This window comes from Thunnus maccoyii, chromosome 16 (assembly GCF_910596095.1).
Source record: "Thunnus maccoyii chromosome 16, fThuMac1.1, whole genome shotgun sequence".
In the NCBI taxonomy this organism is placed as follows: domain Eukaryota; kingdom Metazoa; phylum Chordata; class Actinopteri; order Scombriformes; family Scombridae; genus Thunnus; species Thunnus maccoyii.
The window spans coordinates 21,505,649-21,528,646 of record NC_056548.1 but is presented as its reverse complement, the minus strand read 5'-3'; the positions used below and the strand labels follow the sequence as shown (position 1 = coordinate 21,528,646).

At 39.9% G+C, this 22,998-nt stretch overlaps 1 protein-coding gene across 5 annotated transcripts in view; it reads right to left on the bottom strand.

Moving 5' to 3' along the window:
* LOC121881497 (apoptosis-stimulating of p53 protein 1-like) overlaps nt 1-22,998 on the bottom strand; it is a 49,388-nt gene that overhangs the window by 14,656 nt on the left and 11,734 nt on the right. For all 5 annotated transcript variants that reach the window (XM_042389310.1, XM_042389308.1, XM_042389309.1 and 2 more), the window contains exons 2-5: nt 20,302-20,449; nt 16,809-16,916; nt 13,991-14,052; nt 2,193-2,288 (exon numbers count right to left, since the gene is read on the bottom strand). In XM_042389310.1, coding sequence (XP_042245244.1) covers nt 2,193-2,288; nt 13,991-14,052; nt 16,809-16,916; nt 20,302-20,449 — 414 coding nt within the window. The remainder of the gene's footprint in view (nt 1-2,192; nt 2,289-13,990; nt 14,053-16,808; nt 16,917-20,301; nt 20,450-22,998) is intronic.

Genomic DNA, 22,998 nt, shown 5'->3' with positions numbered 1-22,998 from the left:
TATGATTAATACCCATAACAACTGAACTAAAAATGGATGATCCCTATTCCCCCCCTCTGCTCTCTCTCCTCTCATCCCCTAAGGCATATACTGTAGTGTGGAAATTGGGTTTAATCAAGTGAAAAATAATCAAGACAAATACATTGCATTTTCGATTCATTAATCAAAGTTTCCAGTCCTGTGTTGTTGTTTTTTCAGTATGCTGCTTAATTCTTGCACCGCAATGCAGTTTATTGCACATACTTCACATACAAGTTAGTCATTATTTAAAATTCTAATAGCACTGACTGATAAAAAATGCAGTTATTTCCTAGTGATAATCATTTGACTGATATTTCATCCAAATATCATTTATCGGTTTGCACTGCTTTAAGAAACATATACCTTACACACCTCTTACACAGGTGTTTTCACTTATGTTGTCTGATTAGACCTCTTCTCAGGACTGTGTACGTGTGGACAGACTGTGCTTGATTGACAGCTCCCTTCATTTCCTGTTAATTTATTGCACCTGTGTCATAGAGTTGGTGACATCATTCCCAACATAGCTCCAGTGGTCTAATAAGCCAGTCATTGAAAACACCTATATGAGTGGGCAGGACCTGTAATATAATTAATATTGAACTGTATTATGTCTCGAAAGCCCTATCACTTAATCCTTCACAAGACATTTAAGACACTGCTGAAGCTGCATTATATAGGCTCTTTGTGAGGAATACAATGACAGAACAGAACAAGACTCACTCATAGAGCCTTATTAGCACATGGACTTTATATATATTTGACTATATATGACACAGAAAATGTAATACTTTATAACTTTGTCCCATTAGAATAATGCACCACCCTGCCTCTGTGTCACCACCTCATGTAAAAACAAAAAAACATCAGTGGTAATTGATTTTTATTTACGTTTCATGCACACATTACAAAACAAACAGCCTTCTGAGGGACAATAGACAAAGAGAGAGAGAGAGGGAGAGAGAGAAAGAGAGAGAGAGAGAGAGAGAGAGAGAGAGGCCTGTCATGTGTGGTGCTGACTGAGGCAGTTTACACCTCTCTCTGTATCGTGCTGGCACGTAGTACAGCTGACCTGTGTATCTCTCTCAAACACACACACACACACATACACACACAGGAAGAGGGAAACGGAATGTTGGCGAGAAGCCGTCCATCACTCACTGAAAACACACTTACACACACACACACACGTACGCATTCACACACACACATGCTAATAACATATTGCATAACAGTAGCTTGTTTCATCACACACACAGTACAGGAGTAAAAGTAAATGCACTGGGTTGCCAGTAGTACTGTTTTGGACTTTTCCTGGAAGTCCTCAATCCACGTTGTACTATATTAATGTTGAGAGGATGGAAAGTTTCTCTGCGCAGCGACTGGGAGACTTTTCCACCCTGGCTGGGAAATACTTCAGCACTTACATACGGGAAGGAAACACTTAATAGCTGTCATTTAAGCATGGAAATTGCCACTTTTTAAAATGCTGAATATCAGCATAAAACCAGATATCAGTAGCACATTTGCCCTTGAAAGAACAAAATTGGCTGAAAATATTCCACTTCCAGTTTTTATTCACTTCAGCTTTCACAGACAAATTGTCAAATGAACGGAGAGACTAACAAATTAAAACAATCAAGAGTTTTTTTGTTTTTTGTTTTTGGCACGTCCTTCCCTGTCTGGTTCAATTCTGGTTCAGCTTCCCAGCAGCTGTGGCTCCCTGATGACCTCATTTCTTGTCAACTCAAAGGTCACTTCCTAATGTGGGATTGGGGACAACTAACCATGATCTCTCTCTCTCTCTCTCTCTCTCTCTCTCTCTCTCTCTCTCTCTCTCTCTCTCTCTCTCCCACACACACACACACACACAATCGTCACTCACAAAACCTGGATGTGAATGGTGCTCTCAAATGCAGTTGTTCTTTCCTGCCAGTCCTTAAACCCTGACCTGGATCACATGTCTTGTTTCCATGAAAGACGTACGAGCCATGACCCTTACACACACACACATTCCTCAGAGGCCTTACTGTAGCTCCCGGGGCATCAAAGCCGACCTTTTTCAGACAGACTAATGTAGAGAACCTTACACTAACTGACAGGCAATCCATCCAGCAGCTGTGTGTGTGTGTGTCTGTGTGTGTGTGTGCGTGCATGCGTGCACAGGTTACCTTGGCAACCAACATCTGTTGCTGAGCCTCTATTTGTTGCTGTTGTCTCGTGGCCATTTCCTGGAGCTCAGAGAGGGTCAGCTCCACACGGGGAACCTACACACACACACACAAGAACACACACATGAACATAGAAAGCAAGCATACCTTTACATTACTAATGTGCAGCAAAGTTGCACATATTAATAAAGTATGTCCATGTCTGTTTTTTCATCCATTGCACTTAACTGAGGTTAAGACCAATGAAGTTGTTACTGACAAGATAATCAAACAGTGACAGGAGATAAATGCTGCACGCACATATCACCTCACACGTTAGGTCATAGAGCACCTTCAGTGTGCTACAGAAATGTTATTAGGCTAGCAGCTGGTGGCCTTGGCAGAGTGACAGAATTATAGTATTAGTTCGGGGGGAAATAGCCCGAATCCTATCTACCCTGGCCATCATTACGTTACTGTGACACCGACATCAACATCAGCAGGAATCAAATCTAATCACACTCATCATTTTTCCTGTATTTTACTATCAGCAGAGTTTCATCCAGCCGAGCAAACACCAGAATGCCTCGTTACGTGGCTGTGTTTGGGGATTTTATTCTGAGGAAACATTTCTGCAATTTACAGACACAATCATAGAAATGTGTGTGTGTGTGTGTGTGTGTTTAGGAGGGTGAGTGTGTGGTGTGGTGTGGTGTGGTGTGGTGTGGTGGGGGGAGAGAAATGCCTTTAGCAGACAACAGAGGAAGGTTTCAGCCCAGCCACATCCTGCTATTGTGTATGTTCACTCATGGACACACACACGCACGCATGCATAGACGCACACAGACACACACACACACACACACACACACACATACACACAAACATACTGCACCTGGTCTGTTACATTCATTTCCAGTATGCAGTGAAGGCAGACAATGCACATGTGAAAAAGTGACTCTCCTCTGTATTAACAACATGAAGATTTTATAGATCTAAAATGGCATTTAACTGATCATCTAAGCCCTGTTTGTTCCCACATTTTGTCCGATGGAAAATACAATGTCCAGGCAACTTTCTGAACCTGTGACTCCATAAGTACAACACTATAAAACCTTCAGTCATCCAGTTCTCTATCAAATAAAGCTATAATATAATTGTAGTAATCGTAGAATATTAAATCTTGCCTCACAAAGTAGATCTTAGACTTAGCAAAAATATGTGAATGACCCACTATCGTGTAACATAATCAGTATAGCTTAATGCATAATGTATTAATTCTCTACATACCAGGCCTACTTAAACAAGTCTGGGATCAAAGCTGTGAAAATGTATTTTCTACCTGGGTTTAAAACATACTATTATACCACTGAAACCAACTCTAACAGGGCTCCAGTCCATTTGGGTCTCCGTTCAGAGTAAAACAGATTTATGAATGCCACCTAGAATAAAATTATCTGCTGTTTTATGACTTATTATGAACCTAATGGTTATGTTGTTATGCATATTTTATAGGAAAGTCACACACAGTACAAACTCGTGTTAAAATGATTTATCTGTTTGTCTTACTGTGAAAGCTATTACAATTTTATCACTATAAATATATAAAAACATGGATAGCAGGGTAAAAATAATTTCCTTCAGTATACTACATAATATATCGCATATGCATATCGAAAGATGTGTTTAGCTATCAAATAGTGTCAAACCAGACATATGGTAGATCCCTGTGAATAGATAAAATATGGATAAAACACCTTTCAAAATATTGCAATCCAATACAACAGCACTACAAAACACAGCCTCAAAAATAGAATAGAAGAGTTAACACAGCAATGACAAACAAGTAGTAATCTCAACAGCTTTTGTAGTACTTTGCATTACACTATGTAGATGTTTTATTAATGGTGACTCAGTGTACATGTTCTTTGAATCAATGGAAATATACAAGATTAGATGTAATGTTTTAGAGTGTAAGAGTGTAAATAGGAACAGGAGGGGGCTTAAAATGACACCCTGAGGAGCCCCAGAGTTAATATCTTTCAAAGAAATTATTTTTTATTGTGATGACACACATTTGAAACAAGAGAAATGAGCAAGACTAATTTTGTAGTGCTTCTTTTATGCCACCTCAGAATCAGGTCATGGCCTGTATGGTGCTGTAAATGGCTATATTAAAGGGCAAAAAAATACCCACAACCATTGTATATAATCACACAACGTCAGCGTCTTAAAATTGTTGCGATACGCCATGGTCGTATTTTCCAGAATCAATGTACATTAACTAGAAGGCAGAAATTTTTATCACATTCGCTCCCCTGATGAGAACATCCTGGCAACTGTACCTTGGTTACTGTGCCTGTCTGTACGGTATAACCCTTAAAACAGAACTTGCACCAAAATCTTAATAAGCTTGAATGTAATTTGTCATTTCAGCTGCCTGTACTGAGCTCTGAAACATTGCTTGAACATGGGAAATGGAGATATTTAGACCCATTGTTACTGGGATTTAAGGGGTCTGGGATTTAAGGATAAGGGCTTGAAGAACATCACATGGACTTCAATCAAAACTCAGCCTCTGCCAGGCATGGGAGAAAAATGGTCCCAGAACGACCAGGGGTTTGAAGCCTCAGTCAATTTAGTTAAATGTTAAAAAAAAGTAAAAGTCTATATATATCTCAGTGGAGACTTTACTGCCATGACTCAGAGAGGAGCTGATGAAAAACTCCATTACCCTGAACAGAGCCCGTGGGTTATGACAATTCTTAGATATGAAATCAGTGAAACAAATTAAACCACCCACAATCTAACAACACAGGGAGAGGAAGCTGTAACTCTGGCGGGATTAGTGCTATGCTATGTGTATCAGCGATTAATGGCACTGATAACCACACTGACAGCATCATGCCTATAAGCTTACTTAAATAATTCTTAGAAAACATAACACAGACAGACAATGTTGCAACATAATGCAGACTAAATCATGTTTTAGATGACGACATTATCCACATTACACTAGTTTTCCCGTCATTGGCGCCACATATCATTGGCTAATTGCTGACCTGTGGGATTCTGCAGAACCTCATTTTGATGTGCATTATGAGGAGTCTGTAGATACAAATTGATATCCTGCTACTGCACTCTGGTCCAGTGTAGTTGCCTTAAAGAAAACCAGGCAATTTCTGTATTTTTAGAACATCACTGTTATTATGCGAAAACAATGCAATGACAACCGTCAATGAACTGTAAAGAAAATGACGCACTATATATAGGCACAGCAGAGCTTTGAGCTAAATGCTAATGTCAGCATGCTAACACGCTCTCACTAACGATGCTAACCAGCTTTGCCAAATGGGAAATGTTAAAGAATCATATTAGAGGCTTAAAGTGATCATATTTTGAGGAACATTATCATTTGCAAGTCATAACCAAGAGAACAAATAGGCATAAATGTGTAATTTCAGAAAACACATATTTATTGAGACAATAATCTTTTTGACACCGCCTAAAATCTAGCCACATTGTTTAAAAAATGCTAATGTTGTTATATGACACGTGAAAGGGTGTAGTCTGATTGGTTGAAAAGTCACATGAGAAGAGATACATAAGATCCATATTTCACTATCCCAATTGTGTTTGGAAATTAATTAATATGATATAGCCTAGCCTGATTACAACTATTAATACTAAGTGTCACAAAATGATCAAATTATCATACATTATGGGACTAGTATATTGTACAGCGGGAAACATTTCTTAAAGCAAAGTATTGGACAAACTGAAAATTTGATTGATAGATGAAAAGTTAAGAGATCACCAAAATTATTATTCATCCTGAGGGGGACATGAATGCCTGAACCAAATCTTATGGCAAGCCATGCAGTAGTTGTCAAGAGATTTCACTCAAAACCTCATGGTACTACTGGAGGAAAAGTCCATTAAATATATTAGGATACATCATCTGGTAACCATGAATATCTGCACAAAATTTGGTGCCATCCGTCCAGTAGATATTTCATAGGACAAATTAAAACTTCCACCTGCCGACCGATATTGCCATCCCTAAAGCCATGTCACTGGTGTGCCAAAAAGCCTTCATCCTTGCAGCTTTCAGAACTACATTTTATAGGCAGCCAGAAGACGCTTGGTCATCAACCCAAAAACCTGAAAAGCTGTCATTTTTTTAAAATATGAGGTTTCTAGAAGCATACATTAGGTTACAGTATTTGCATCATGAACACAGAGTACAACATCCTGCTGACTTGCGTGGTTTAAAAGCTTTAATCTGCAAAATTGTCGTTCTGACTTACATCTTTTCACCTAAGCAGTCATTACAGTGATTTCTGTAGCGCACTTCCTAAAGATCACTTGTCAATGAAACACAATGTTGTTATCCTGGGATTTTCTGATGAAGTTGACATCCTCTACAGTAGGTTCTAATCTTTTCTTTTGCCCAACAAACCTTTCTAATGATGACATGCACCCTACAGCGGCTGGAAAGTTAACAATTCACCTGACACTCACAACGGTGTTGGAAGATTCTGCTGCTCATGCTGTGTTAACACACCGCACAACATCCCGCAGACTGCGCCGGTGTCCGTACCCAGCTGACATTAACATGCAGTTTCTATCAGGTTCCCGCTGTGCTGTATTTACCTGCAGGCTGTCCCATGTGATCCTGCAGGAGCGGACTTTAATTTTGCTGCATTGTCCTTCAACAGTAAATTCCTGCACCAGATCCACCTCATTCCACTCCATCCTCACAGCCTTCCAGAGAGACAGCAGACTCTTATGGTTTCAGATAGAGAAATGTTGCCAGAGGCTCGAAAGAGAAGAGCTTGGAGGGGGAGGAAACCAGAGCGATCCTTATCACAACTTTCCCTCTCATCCGCCCAGTGATGTGCTGTGATTTACGCCACTCTCTCTCTCGCTCTGTCTTTCTCTCACTTGCTCGGCCCACACTCCATCGCTCCCTCTCTCTCTCTCTCTCTCTCTCTCTCTCTCTCTCTCTCTCTATCTCTCTCTCTCTCTCTCACACACACACACAAACTCTCTGTTATTGGTGTGTTCTCATATGACGTGTGAAAATAGTGTAAAGCCCACTAATGTGACACTGCATTCAATTACCACAGTAAACAAACATAAAGTGGTACAAAATGAGGAAAAGTCATTACCCACATCACTTTTATATACCTCCCTCTTTTTCTCTATCCTCTAATCTTTCTAAATGGCCCTCTTTTGCACTATTGTTGTCTTTATACCTCCTTCAGTCTGTTATTCACACACCTCTCACCTCTGTTTCTCTATCTCTCCCCCCCTTCCATTCATCTTTTTATCTATATCTCCCTCCTCCCCTCCTCCTCCTTCTTCACCTTTCTCCATCCTTCTTAATCGCCACCCCTCTCTATATCTGCATTCCTTCATCTCTCTTTCTCTCAACCCTTGTCATCACTCTGCAGCTGGCTTTTTGCTGCAGCGACATCCCCTTCTCTCTTTCTCTCTCTCTCTCTCACCCCCACACACACACCTCCCTCTTTCTTTCTCCCACTTTCTCTGAGAAGGGAAATCACTGCACCACAGCCTGATGGGGCACTAGCTGTTCTCAATCAACCTCTGCCTCCTGCTCCAGATGTGTGTTATAAGGTAGATGATGATGATGATGATGCTGGCAGCTGCGGCACAGACACGGCACAAACTGCCAGACGTGTCCAGCGACACACACACACCCAGATGTATGTGTGTGCATACATACAGAAACGCACAGCAGAGTGTAGTAGAGAGAGAACAGCTGACTCCTGCTGCGTCATATTTTCCTCCTCTCTCTCTCTTTCTCTGTCTCGCTCTCTGCAACACACACACACACACACACACACACACACACACAAACACACACACACACACACAACCACACAGTAACATGTGACTTAACTGCTGCGTCACACATTTTCTCTTTCACTCTGTGAAATGGACGCACATCTGTCTCACTTAGTAAAAGAGACACACGCACACACGTGCACACATATACACACACACACGTCCAATAATGAAAGCAGACTGGAATTTTTGCCAGTGCTGCTATTCTGGGTGCGGGCAGCTGTGGCTGTGTGTGTGAGTTGGACATTTGGAAACATAAAGGACTAATAAAATGGATACAGACCTTTTAAAATCAAGTGGTATTTCCTTATAAGTATTAAAATTGAATCAGTGTGCAGTAGTACAGAAATTGCTTGAACTACTGAAGTTTCAACATTCTTTTCAGGCCACTAAAACAGCATTTAGACCATTAAAGGACATCAAAACTCTTGAAACCACAGCCTTACAAAATTATTTTAAGAAGGTTAACGCCTTAAAAGGAATGAAACTTGAGGGGTTTTTTGTAAACTTTTGCATTTATTTGGCCAACACAACACTAAAATGATGACAGCACATAATCTTCCATATGTTCCCCGTACATCATTGTCTCCATATTGACATCTGAGTATCGTATGATATGTTTTTGCACATACAATATTAGATAGATAGATTATATAGATGTGTTACAGTCCTGTCCAGGAAGCCTATCCATTCAAGTGTAACGTCAAAAAATCTGGATATTAACTGTCTTTCTCCAGCTAAACTAAAATGTTACCTCTTATTGTTTGAACTACTAGCAGGCTAGAATTACATTTATTCTGGAGAAGCTGAGTACAGAGATACTTGGTATTAGTAGAGCTCAGTGTTGCCAGATTGGACGGTTTTCCCCCCCAGTTGGGCCACTTTTTATTTGACTGAGCAGATAGAAATGGTTCTGGGCAGCTTTTTGTACTATTTCTGCAGTTCCAGTGAATCGACCCACCCCGTTCTCGAATTAGTGTAGAGACTGAAGAAGACTGAAGAAGAAGATGATGGAGATGAAGATGAAGTGGAGATTGACACGGCACTGAGTTGGTTAGGCTCGACTGCTCGGCATGCAGTGACAGAAGACTGATGACTGACAAAACCAAATGTCATTTCGGTTCATTCCAACTAGGCTGAAAGTCATAACTCTGTAATAAAAGCCTTATATAAGCCTCCATCTGTTCCCATATATGTGCACTTTTTGTGTTTAATGTTATGTTCTCCAATAGGTATATATACTTTTAAATATAGTATAATATAGTATATAGTATATAGTCTATAGTCTATAGTCTATATATACATATATATATGGGACAGGTTTGAGGCTCTGATTGGGCTGTTTGGTGTCAATCAAATCTGGCAACACTGATAGATGATTCAAATCCTCAATGCTGCCAGTATGCATGAACAGCATGGTACACAGAAAACTCTCTTCACACAGTCATTCAAAACAATAACTTTGTAATGTTCACTACAACCATCTCATTTTGCTGCCAGTGTGGCAATTCCCCATATGTTGTGATCACGGCTGTAATCTGAAGCACATGGGAATATTTGACCTTCTCAGTGTGTGAGTTTTACATTCTCCAAGAGTGTGTATGTCCTCCGAGTTATGCGCACACATACTAGGCACACACGTTGTTCTGATCATAGGTCCCTCCAGTAATGAAACCCATCCCTATCCCATCTGCTGTACGCCTCCAGTAAAAATATTCCTCCTAATCTGCAATAACAGCCTTCAGAAATTCCTGCAGCCCAAAGGGGAACGCTCTGTTATCAGAACCGCTCCACTGACTACCCTTCACACAGCCGGGTGGCCTGGTGGTTACAGATATTGTCCTGTAACTGAAAGGTCACATCTTTGAACCTCACCGCAGATGGATTGTCCATCAGCAGTCGTGTGTCCTTGGGCAAAGCAGTGAACACCTTCACCAGGATTCAGGAGCAAAAACATGTCGACTAGCTGGGTTTCATGAACACTTAACTCTAGTTCCGGTGCAACAAAACAGCACTCATCCAAAAAGAGATTTCTTCCACTACTGCATGTAATATTAAGAAAAATGTGTTTCCAGACTCCCTTATCAGACTATCACCAGGGTGAATTTGTGTTACATAGTGGTTCAAGTCTACCAACGCCCCTGAACCCAGGCTTATCACATTTCCTACTGAGGCCTTTCTAGTGATGACATACAGTGAAAATATTCATCTTAATCTACATCAACACAACCTCTGATGTGTGTGTTTTGTCAAGAGCACACATACACACCTAACGTCTTAATATATCTCTCAACAGGGCTCTAACACACAGCTGGATGGGGTAGAGTTACACACAGTTAGATCAACAGACTGAATTATGTGTATTAACTCAAAGTGTGTGACAGTCCCTGTGGCCGTTCTGATGTTAGGGGCGAGGTTTGTAACCCGGCTGTGTTGGGGAGGGGAAGGAGGGAATGCTGGGATAGGACTACTTTCTGACTGACCCAACCCACACACACCAGAGGACAAAACACCAGTGTAGAAACGGGCATTATATCAAACTACTACACTGTATGTCAATTTTGTCCATATCATTGTAGTACAAATAATAATCCACTAAGTTTTTGGGGGTTTTTTGGCAGTTGAGTTACCCAAAAACTGCAACCACTTCCATACATTGTTTTGTTTTCCTCACAATTAAGAGTTTTATGGAACTAAGCCATTTTATTTGAGTGTCTGAATTCTGAGAGTGAAATTGCTTCACAATATAGTGTCATCAAAAATCCCTACAGTGGAACAAAGAAGTCGTCTCCATGCCTGTAAAGTTGGTACACTACTTTCTGCTAGCAATACGTTGCATTTCATAGATGCAAAAATTACAGTTGATGCAAATGAATGAGACAATATAGCTGTGGGTGATGATACAAAATGATAATGACTCATACGTGTCTGAAATCTCAATTCACTGCTCACTATATGGTGAACTACTGAGTGTCTATTACAGGAGTAGTGATTGAGTGAACGAGACAATCTGCAGTCATGTTAGCAGCTCTGTGAGGCTGTAAGTAAGTGCAGCAGTGCTTTGAGCCAACACGCTGATGTATAATTAGCAGGTATAATGTTTACCATGGTCACCATCATGTGTGTTGGCGCGCTAATATTTGCTAATTAGCACTAGCAAATATGATGCATTAGTTTTGCAGGTACATTTGACATGTCAGTAGGAAAAGCTCAGGTGTAGCGTAACAATTACTGATGGGTGAATGTCATGTAACTTCCAGGATCATCACGTGACTCACACTTTTTTTTTTTTTTTTACCATACAGAATAATTGGAAAAGGAGCGGCTGTAAAATGGTGAATGCATTTTCTGATCGCCACACACAACCCAAAATGACTCTTTTTATTATCAGGATTCGAACCATTTGCTTCAATAACATTTGGAAAGTCTAGATGAGCGGTACGATTAGATGATTTTATCCCATTCATGCGTGCAGGGAGCCAATAGGAAGTCAGCTGGCTCGTCAAGAGGAAGTTTCAGACACACATGCTCTCAATCTGCTCGGCTGTAGTACGCATGCCGTATGGGCCAAAAAACATGGTAGAGTAAGACAGCCTGCGGAAACATGGCGGAGACTTTATCGACCTGTGCGGTCAGTGGGCAGCTTTCATGGTTATGAATGGGGCGCCATATTTGAACGTTCTCCTTAATACATACATGGTCCTGGTATTGTGCCTTCTTAACTTTTTACAGTATAACAATGACATCAACGCTGTTTGGTTTCATGGTTAAAGATGGGAGGGAAAAATGATTTATCCTGAGAGTATTATTAAAAATGCTGAGATGAATTACTGTAATAAGTGATGACATTATCATTAAAATGAGTGATGAATAACAAATCTAAAAGTGCTGTTCACTAAAGTAACCTCATTCTCTCTCTCTCACACACACACACACAGAAACAACACAACTGTCAGCGCTGTCATCTTTACATCATTCAGTGGGAAGAAACAGCATCTGGTGTTTGTGTATATGTGTATATGTATGTGTGTGCGTGACTGAGTGAGGGAGTATGAGGTTTTGGATATGATTATATAGAGCCAAGAGTCACACCCTGACATGGAGTCACACATCCTGATGTAAGGCTGACACACACATATACACACACAAAGACAGACAAAATAATACTGCAAAGCCCAAACACACATGGTCAAAAGGCCACACCCTGGCGTCCACTTTTCACAAGATATAAACCACACCGACCCAAACACACACTGTGCTCTGATTCTGTGACACACACACACACACACACACATAGAAACACATGGCCAACAGTCCCACTCTGACACAAAGACAAACTGCTTGTCAAGCAGTCAGCCAATGTGTGTGAAGGTGTTGTGTGTTAAGCTGGACATGAACAGAATAAAAAACACCTTTTAGAAGCTTGACGTAACAAGAAGGTAAAAAAAAAAAACACCTACACAAACACAAACATTTCAAAGTCACCTCCACATTTGCTCCTATTTCTAGTTTTTCACTTGTTCTATTATGTATGGTGAGCTGATGTGAGAAGAAGGCGAAAAACATTTAAGCAGGGTAGAAAGAATAAAGCAAACAAACACACACACACACACACACTTTTTTGGGCTTCACACACACACAAACTGACACAAATATACGGGCACACACACACACACACATACACACAAACACACAGAAAAGAAAAAGAACAGGAACAGAACTCACCCCCACGCTCCTGTCTTGCCTCAAACTCTTTGTTTTTTGCTTTGAACTGAATGTAAAAGGTAGAAGACGGAGAAAGACGGAGACCTCAAGACTAAAGAGAGTGAAGGAGTGAGTGAGGTGAGAGGAAGAAGAGAAGGAGGAGGAGGAGGAGCTGTTGGCTAGCTAACAATCCTCTTACCCTGGTTATGTCATGAGACCAAGCTAATCCTACCTTCACTGACTGACCAGCACATGCACACACACACACACACACACACACACACACACACACACACACACACACACACACACACACACACACACTGGCTGACTAACCAGCAGACTGACCAACACAGATACACACAAACATGGTCGCTGACTGTCTAACCGAGGCCTAACCAACACGTACAAAGCGAGCGTCTAGTCTGGGGTTAAATACAAAAGCTGACATGTTCGAAAATAGCTGTTAGTGATAAATAAAAAGCTGCTAGCATGAGGTCAACTTCTCTTTTTACTATATGACTCATTATTTTGTCAAGATGAGTGTGTATGTGTCTGTATGTTTGTGTGTGTGTGTATGTGTGTTCACATGATCCTTACTGGTAAAGGACTATAATCATTACTGTCACTAATCCCTGGGCTAATCCGCTACACTAAACACACAGACAAATACACAAACGTGCACATGCATTATATTTTACATATATGAACGCGTGCACACACACACACACACACATGCAAACATTTTCTTACAATGTTACATTTGCTTTCACTAAATTAAATGTTATTAAATAAGCGTCTTCTGACTGGAAACTGGGCTGCATTTTATTAGTGGTTTGCTACCAGTCTCTAAGCTTGTGACATTTTCTGCCAAAAATGTTGTCTGCCAAATATCACAACCAGCAGCTTACAAATATATTACAGATGCTTTGTAGTGTATGTGCAGCTTTATGGGCACTTGTGTAGGCTGACAACTTAGTTCACATATCTTAAGGTTTAAAACCGATGCAGATGTAGACACACAATAGTCACAGCTCGCAGCTTCAGTTCAGTTGTTCAGAAAATGAGCATTTTTTTGTACATCATCATGTGTTTCAGGTCTTTCTATGCACAATGCACAATAGATTCTGGATGTTGAGCTTGAGCTAATTGGAGATGCATAACACGCTTGTCCTGCACCCTCAGCCCAGCCCAGCCCAGTGTGTGTGTGTGTGTGTGTGTGTGTGTGTGTCTCAACCTACCCTGTCATTAGCGCTCTCTGTTGCTTCTGTGGTCCAGCTCTGCTCCAAAGGCTGCTGACTTCCTGCATATAAATGAACAATGATGATAAGAAATTTGAACAGAGATATTGAAATACAAACATGTGACTGTGACACACACACACACACACACACACACACAGGGCCTTAATTAACCATTCAACCGTGTGTGTGCCTTATCACAAAGATAAATCGACAGCCAACATCCCCCAGCCTTGGGGCATGAAAATATTTGCTTTCCTTTTTTATTCCACTGCATATTTCCATCATATTCTGATAGTCATATGTGTGGCAGATAATACCCTTTACAAATGTATTAATTCATTTATGGTCATAGTGTGTATGTATGTATTTGTCATGTATAAGTATTCTACAATACATTCTATTGTTCAAAGTATATTATTACTGCATGATTGTATCCTTGTTGCCGCTGTCCTTCTTTATATTCAGTCTCTCTTATTTCTAATAAGAATGCAGAGGATGTTGTTGGCAACTTGCCACTATAACAGCACTAAAATACGGACGACAAGGTGTTGCAATAAGACTGATTCCATACAGGCTGTATGGATGACAGCAGATGAAGTGAAATGAAGTATGTTCCTGGCATCAAAATCATTTTTTCACCAAGAAAGAAATGTAATTGGATAAGATAAAACTCTGAGAAAAGGTAGAACCCCGCTCCCTGTCTCTCTTTTTTCTCTGATCTATACCTGGCTCTCTCTTTCTCACTGTGTGTAATCTATAAATAGCATCATTCATTTTAATTCTGCTAAGACCAGACAGACTCAATCTGGGCTAATCCCAGTCAGCTCCAGGTTTCACCTCCAGTCAATAGAGCACTTGAAGCAGTACTTTACATTCAATGGAGCAGTTGAAATAACATCTTACAATCAACACAGTGGTTAAAATGGTATTTAGCTGAGTTGAGCAGTTCTTAAATTATTATAGATTTAAGCTCTAACATATAAGATATAGTTGAAATACTTCAATTAAAGAGTAAGTTACGATTAAGAGTATTTTAAACAACATTGACACATTGGGCTTGGTTTTCACTAAACTATAGCACAAAGTACTAAGTGCACGTGTGTCCCTTGTGCTGACTGATTTTTGTTAATTTTGTGTCCCGAGGCATATGGCACAACGAAATTGGGAACAGGGAAGGAATTCATCATTATGAGTCGTGGTGGGCCACTTATTACCAATCTGTTCCATCTCAACAAGAACAGTTTGCTCTCCACTACGGGACAGATAATTTGGGGAAGAAAGAGAGCAGTGAAAATTCACCACTGAAGCCTCTAAGAAGAAGTCGGTGCCCTTGTGCAGGAGGAGCAAACTCTCCACAGGCACCTTCAGTAAGCAACAGAGGACAGATGATGTTAAATTAGCCTGGGAGGAGGTAATACATTAGGGCAATCTGTTGCTCTGGTCCTTGGAGAGCAATTGCTGACTCTGATTCTGCTCTGGTCCTTGGAGAGCAATTGCCTAGATTAAGAAACAGTTTTATGATATTAGGTGAAGAGCCAAACAGAAGTTGGCACAGAAAGTTTGGCTGCTGCTGCTGTGAGGGCATCAAGCAGCCAGTCCCTCATAACCACACACGATGGTGCTGCCTCTAAATGAGCTGCTCTTTCATGGACTGACGCAATCACTTATATCAAAACCCCATCTGTATTACATACTGGAATGATAAACAGGCAAGCAGTCTTTTCTCTCCAAAGCCGGATGGCGAAGAGAATTGCTGCTCTTTTTATCGTACTTGTGATCTTACCCTGCTGCTCTGAAAACACAAAACTGACAAACTGTGACTGAATGGAGGATGTTAAAATTTGGCTAAAGTCTGTCTATTGTTGGCAGGACATTTGATAGGAATTAGAACATATGTAGCATAAATGGTTTAAATAAAGGTTTATACAGATATTACAGCTTAGATATTATAACAAAAACAACCAAACACATGGGAAAACTTTAATGGACTGAAAAAAATAGCTATTTGTTATTCAGAATACACCTCACAGCTGACAAGCATATGATAATAATGAGATTCTAATTAATGTTAATTACTTTTTTAATGAATTGGGAAAAATAGGCATAGACCAGCAGGTGGTGAGGTTGTCCTGTCCCTGTGGGAAGCAGACATACACACACACACACACACACACACACACACACACACACACACATACACACATACACACACAGAAACACTCCAGTGCTGCAGCAGTGTAAGCCCTGCTGTTGTATGCTTTGGGCACTTTGGCACAAATATGACACAATCAGTCATTCATTTCTTTTTACTGAACAAGTTTAGCATACTGTAATATGGCGAGAGCAGAAGTAGGGTAGCGTGGTTGTTTAGGTTTAGCATCAGTGCTATAATAACTGATTTCCTAAACTCTGTCAGGCACTGAACAGTTCATTTTGGCAGAATGACATTGTACATTTCTGCAGCAGGCCGAGCATTTTCTATCCTTTTCGCTGTCTCCCCCACCCTTTCATGTTTGCTCTGTCCATGTTATGTAATTCTAATCATCTTATCTGGCTAATTACTGGCCGAGCCCCTGACCTCTCCTTTAAACCTCATACACACCACTGGCTCTGTGTTTGTGTGTTTTCTCCATGTGAGAGAAATGTTTCTTTACACCCTTCCTCCTGAAAATGTGAGCCTTGAATTGACAGCTGAAGACAGCCTCTCAAAAAACAATTTATTACAATGGCCAAATGATAATCTTGTCAGTCAGCAATTTACTCATATAAGAAGTTTTCATGGAGTAAACATGTATGTGTGTTGGTTGTGCTATACCTTGTGTCCAGGGGGGGCAGTGTCTGAGGTAGAAGCTGACCTCTGGCCTCCTGGCTCCCCACTGCTGAAGGAGGTCCAGCAATAACAACTCCTGAGGGAGAGCTCGCTCTGAAAGGAGACAGAGGGAAAGACAACGTTAGCCAATTAAATACAATTCAGTACTGAAAGAAAACACAACATAGCCCATCTTATTGTGATTTATTCAGAGAGGTAATATATGATTCATAAATTATTTTACAAATACATACATAATAACAAAGCTCTGTTTTCCCCTTGTTTTTTATGTATTGTTTGTCTTAATTTTTTTATATTTTCAGTTTAACTGCACATTCTCACATACAATCCCACATTATAAAAGTCATGCTGGGCCGCCATACTGAACTTTATTTTAAATGTAATGTATTTTAAATGTTTTTAAAGATACCAAATATGTCATGCTGAGTTTGGGGGAAATGTGTATGCATGATGTATGTATAAGACATCTAGAACATTTCCAGTTGATGGTTTTAGGTTTGAATATTGTCAGTGTCAAAAAGCTTCCATCCTGTCTGACAGTATATGTATTTCCAACCTTAAAGCTACTTAAAGCGAAAAAAGCTGAAACAAGATAGGAAACCTGCTATCCCGCTCAAATGATTGCGATGTCTTTTATTACAAAGACTAACACTTGGCAACATCTTAATTGAAGTCTGAATAGGTTTCTCTAATAGTGTATAATGATCAGTTCTGGAAAAACTCAAACCTCAATTGTATGTAAATATACTTCAGATTTAAATGATCAAATCTGAGAAGCTAAAAAGAAAGAAAAATCATACTTACACTGGTTCACCAGTGTTTAAAAAAAACAACAACAATATTCTCACAGCAAAATACATCCATCCATCAAAGCTAATAATACACACGGACAATAGCTGAGCACACACACACACACACACCAGCTGTGAGACCAGTTGTGGCCTTGAGGTATGGCCTCTCGTCACACAGCAACACAATTTATAACACCATTTATTGTGAACTGCTTTACAGTGTCAACCTCTAAGAAACAGTATAGTATTAGAGCCATTTATAGCCTGTCTGACCGCTCAGTCACACCACAGTGCAACACAAACACACAGTGTTGTTATGTGGATCAATGCTTTAACAGCTATGATTGAATGAATGTAGGCCACACTTTAATGGACACAGTAGCTCCCAGTGTCTGCACGTGATGGACTGGTCTATTCACGTTTTCTAATGGCATGCAGTGAGGAGTATGCACTTAGCACTCTATTGATTTCACAAGCTATAGCCGTGATATAGGTCTGAATTTGTTTACAATTAGCTTCAAGCAAATGATCTAGGCCAGAGTCACACTGTGATTATTGTGTCCTATAATTCCAGATTATAATCAGGTGAGTACTCTAATGCTCAAACGACAGGCTGTCAATGATAATCATATTAGTATTGGGCATTGATGGATTAGAAAGGCAATGAAACCATGGAGCCTGGTTGTGTTTTAAAATGGGGGAGCAAACTTGAAAAGATACATAATTGGCAGGAAGGTCTGGGGGTCCTCCCCCAGAAAGAAAAATTGTAATTTAAAACAAATTTCCTGCATTTCTACACCACCTAACCTCTTGGATTAAGTCAAGAAACAGCCACCTGGACTAGTCTAGATTAGTTAGATTGAAGGTGGTATGAAAACCAAGAATGCATCAAGAACACTATATATAATTGGGTGGATCAGGAGTGGAAATGAAGAATGGCTATTTCATATTTGAAAATATATTCATAAAAACATCATGTAGCCTAAAATAGTAGTAGATTGCAGGGTACTAGGCCATCTTCAAGGTTTTTGTTTCTTTCTTGATTCCTATGATATATTCCATTTGATGTAAGATAATGACTGTTGTTCACCACCATTGCCTGTCTGCAATAGAAATGTAGAGCCTTATAACTGGCCTGTTGACTTCCCCAACTGTTCTTCTGGGTCAGTGTTTCCCAAACCACTTCTGGACTAGCCTACCCCCTGTCCAAAATGTATTTCATCCTATCCAACCTTGCTCAACCTGAGAAACATCCTTAGCTAACCTGGTGTGCTGAGCTCAGAGTTGCACTGATTTGAGCAGGGTCTCTTATTTGGCGTGAGATTTGAGAGAGATTATAGTGTGTTAGCAACCTTGTATAATGTTAACAAAAAATTTCCAATTATGTTATATTACTAGATTTCTTACATTCATGATTTTGCATAAGCATACAATCCTAAAAACCTATTATTGGGAATCACAAGAAAGTTTCAGGGCAACAGAGACACAGAGCGTCCCCGTAACTCCCACTCAATTCTGCTTATGTGCACACAGCACAAGAGGGGAGGGAGAGATGCTGTTACTGCCAGAAGAGCCGGTGACTGAGATTACTCTGAGCAGCATATATGGGAATAAATTATAATATAATACATTTGTGTATATTTCTTGCTGAATAACTTGGTACCGCACAGTGCTGCTGTTGCCCTGTGCTGCTCTGTCTTATCTGTCCATGCACTGTCAGTGTCCTCTTCTCACGCCGCGACATTATCAGTTATAAATTTGTTTTTCACTGCGTGAGAAAATGGACATGTGGTGTGAGAGCGTCTAAAAAATGTCACTTGTGAGAGTCTCACAGTCAATGAATGAGAGTTGGCAGCCCTGTTAATAGCCCTGTTAATGATAACGTTACACTTAAAAGAGCCAACTCTGATTCGGCTCCTTCACGAACGTCCCATCTCCACAGCTAAATCTTCTCCAATCAGCAAGCTAATCTTTGGTGGATGGGCTGGTAAAATTAGCTAACGTTGACTCGCAAATAAGTTCAGCATTTCGGCAACAGTACAATCCTACTTTTAGCTAACTTAAAGTTTGGCTGGCGTCAGTGGGCCAAGCTGGTTCATTCAACATATGCTTATCTTTTCCTATGTTCTATTTTCAGTCAATGATTGCAGTTAAGCTAATTGGCAGGTTTCTCACCTTTGTAAACAGTCAGACTCCTGTGTGGATTGACAGACTGTGATTGACAGCCAAAGCATGCTGTGGCAAACGATCAGCGACGGGTTCAACTGAACCAACTCAAGGGGTGGTCCAAAAATATGTGATTTTTTTATCACTTGTTTTTGTCAGTTACTGAAAATAGTAAAATGATCATTGACATAGGCTGCTTAAATATATTATCACTTGATTGCAGGGACTGTATGATGAATTGAATAATGAATTGATTAATTATAATTGCATAATGGTAATCAATTTGCTCCACTTGCTCCATTGCTCAGGTACCTATGAATGAAACAAGGTGGACGCTGATGTAAAACCAATGGATTTAAGTTGTGTATCATCAGTATACATTAACACTTTTTTGCTGTCCTTTATTATTCTCGTCTTGTCTTGGCTTTTATGATTCCTACCTTGTTTTAATTGTTTTAAATTAGTGTATAATGTTCTTTTACTAATCCGATATATGATGGATGGACCACTGATGGACTCACCATGCCCTTTCCACACTTCAGCGAGGTGACACTCCCCCTCGCCGGCCTCTTTACAGTATTCCACCACGTCAACCACTCTGGTTGCTGGGGTAACTGGGACCTCAGTCAGCATCTGTTGGGTGTCATTGAGGTAAACTGTCAGGATCACCTGTAACCATAGAAACAAACAGGTTAAATGTCATGAAGTATGTAATTGTACCATTTTAGGAATATTGCCAAACAAACTAAAACACGTAAATGTTTCCCACAGTTTGCCGACTGGAATCAGATCACACAGTTTCAAAGACTGATTAACTAATTAAGTTATCCAACAATTTATCAACCCATTGTCAATAACCACTAACTACACAGACCCCCTTCCTATCTTGGCAATAAGAAACATTTTGATTGATCAGTGAATGATCACATTCAGATAAAATTGTCAAAACACAAAAAAAACAATGACATTTACACACATTGTGAATGCAGTGTCTCCAATGCATCAGGAAGTTTATTCAAATGTAGCAGGTTTAAGCTATCTTGGCCTGGTTAACTACACAGAGAGACCTGATTTCCTAGTGAAGTTGCAGACGTGAACTTAACCTAATTAAGTCTTAAAGCTTTCAAGACAATCATTATAGAAAGCATGTTAACATCACGTGATAAGAAGCTACTGATAATAGCAGCTTGAAACAAGATACAGACATCTGTCTGACCAAACAACACATTGATCACAGCAATAATTACCTGTAAATAACTACTTGTGCACACAGGGACACACATGGAATTCCCTCTAGTCCCAGGACAAATCCAAATTTTATGAAATCAAATTAATTTTTCAGCAATGGAGATATGACAATGATAGTTCAATACAGTATGATACAGTTTAGCATACTATACTTCTGCTAATATTATTGCTATTAACCTTTAAAATTTTGGTTTATTGTAAGTTTATCTTTAACATGTCTGAAAACACAATATATAATTTTAAGGTATCAGCCCAGCAGCGTTGATCCCCAATGAAATCAGTTTGTTATCAAATCCTCTAAATTCTGCAAGCAAAAGATTAAAATAGCAATCAGAAAAGGACATCCTGTGTAGTCAGCAGTGATGTCACTGGCAATGTCACTGGTGATGTCATGTCAGATAACCAGTCGGCAGTTGAAAGATAAATTTAGGGTAATCTGGGATAGGAACTCACAGACACACTGAGGCACAAACACACACATGCAGATACACTTTTAATCTCAGTGTTGCGTTCTCTTTTTCTCCCACACAAACGCAGACACACACACACAGCCATTACATTGTCCACTCTCCACACTTCCGAAACACACACATACACGGTCAAACTATATACCATAACACTAATCCACAGTATTCTATACACCTGTCCCAGATCATGTGAAGTAATCTCTGGTTGCATGCAGACAGACAGAGCAGGGACACATTCTCCAAAGCTTGGATTAGACACACACACACAAACACACACACACAAACCCTGCAAACACAGTAGGGGTTTTACAAGTCCACAAATCATTTCAAGTAGGCTAATCGTGGCCTCACAAGGGCTCTAATGTTTCTGTTTCACATGGTATAAAACATCGTTTGCTACAGTAAAATGTTGGCAGATGATGGCAGGGTATTTTATATAATCAAATCATTCAGAGTGGTTTTTTTTATTTGAGGCAAACATCGACAAAATACTCAATAATTCCATTATAAAACACAATCCAAAACATTTGCTCTAAATGAAGCACACATACTGTCGTTTGGCAAATGTGTTATTGACTGCGTATCCTGCATTAAACTCTGGACTTCTCAGAAAACCTAAATGGGCTACTGGATTGCCATGAACATGGAATAAAAACACAACCTGACAATCCTAAAATACTACACCTGCTGTGGTTTTACACTCTGACTGTTACTCTGTGAAAAGCATACAAACCCAGAAGGTTTTTGACAGATTATTTGGTAGATTTCTGGCACTGGACATCACAGCTCAGTGACATCTGCAGAACTATATCAATGGCAAAAAACAAAAATGCAAGCCTGGGTTCACAAAACTAGAAACCCCTCAGTATATTTCATTTCACTGCAATACCATTGTGTGTCTGTTATTCTGTAAATGTGATGCTTTTTGAAGATACTGATGTCTAAAAATCACTTTTGGTACCTGTCAGCAAACATTAAAGGAGTTAAAAGCCAATTCCTTCTTCCTCAAGCTTTGATTGCCTGATACTGACAAGCTGACAAAGAGGCCAACATCACTGTATCTTACCACAACATCAATCAGATTAAGTCTTTGTAAAATTAGTTTCCTGTCAAAAATAATTAACCGTGTCTTTAGAAACCCAATCTGCTGTTTACACCTCCAGTGCAGCCACTAAAGGATAGCTTAAATTACTTGAAAACCCACTAAAGATAGACCAGACTAAATAGGTCAAAACAGGCTACATTTTCTAAAGCACCAAACCTAATATTGCTGTGAAATAATACTACAGTTTGGTGTCTACTCTGCATTCCATCATTACCAGAAGCCAGATTTTTCAGCTATGTCGCAACAATAAGTAGCATAAAACTGTGAATCACAGATAGCGCTGGAAAAACCTTAAAAAGGACGGACTTGTACAATATGTGACGTGAAAGTATACGCTAGTTCTGATTGTTGAAGGGCAACTTCTTTCTGATTATCAGCGAACAAGACACACAAAATCT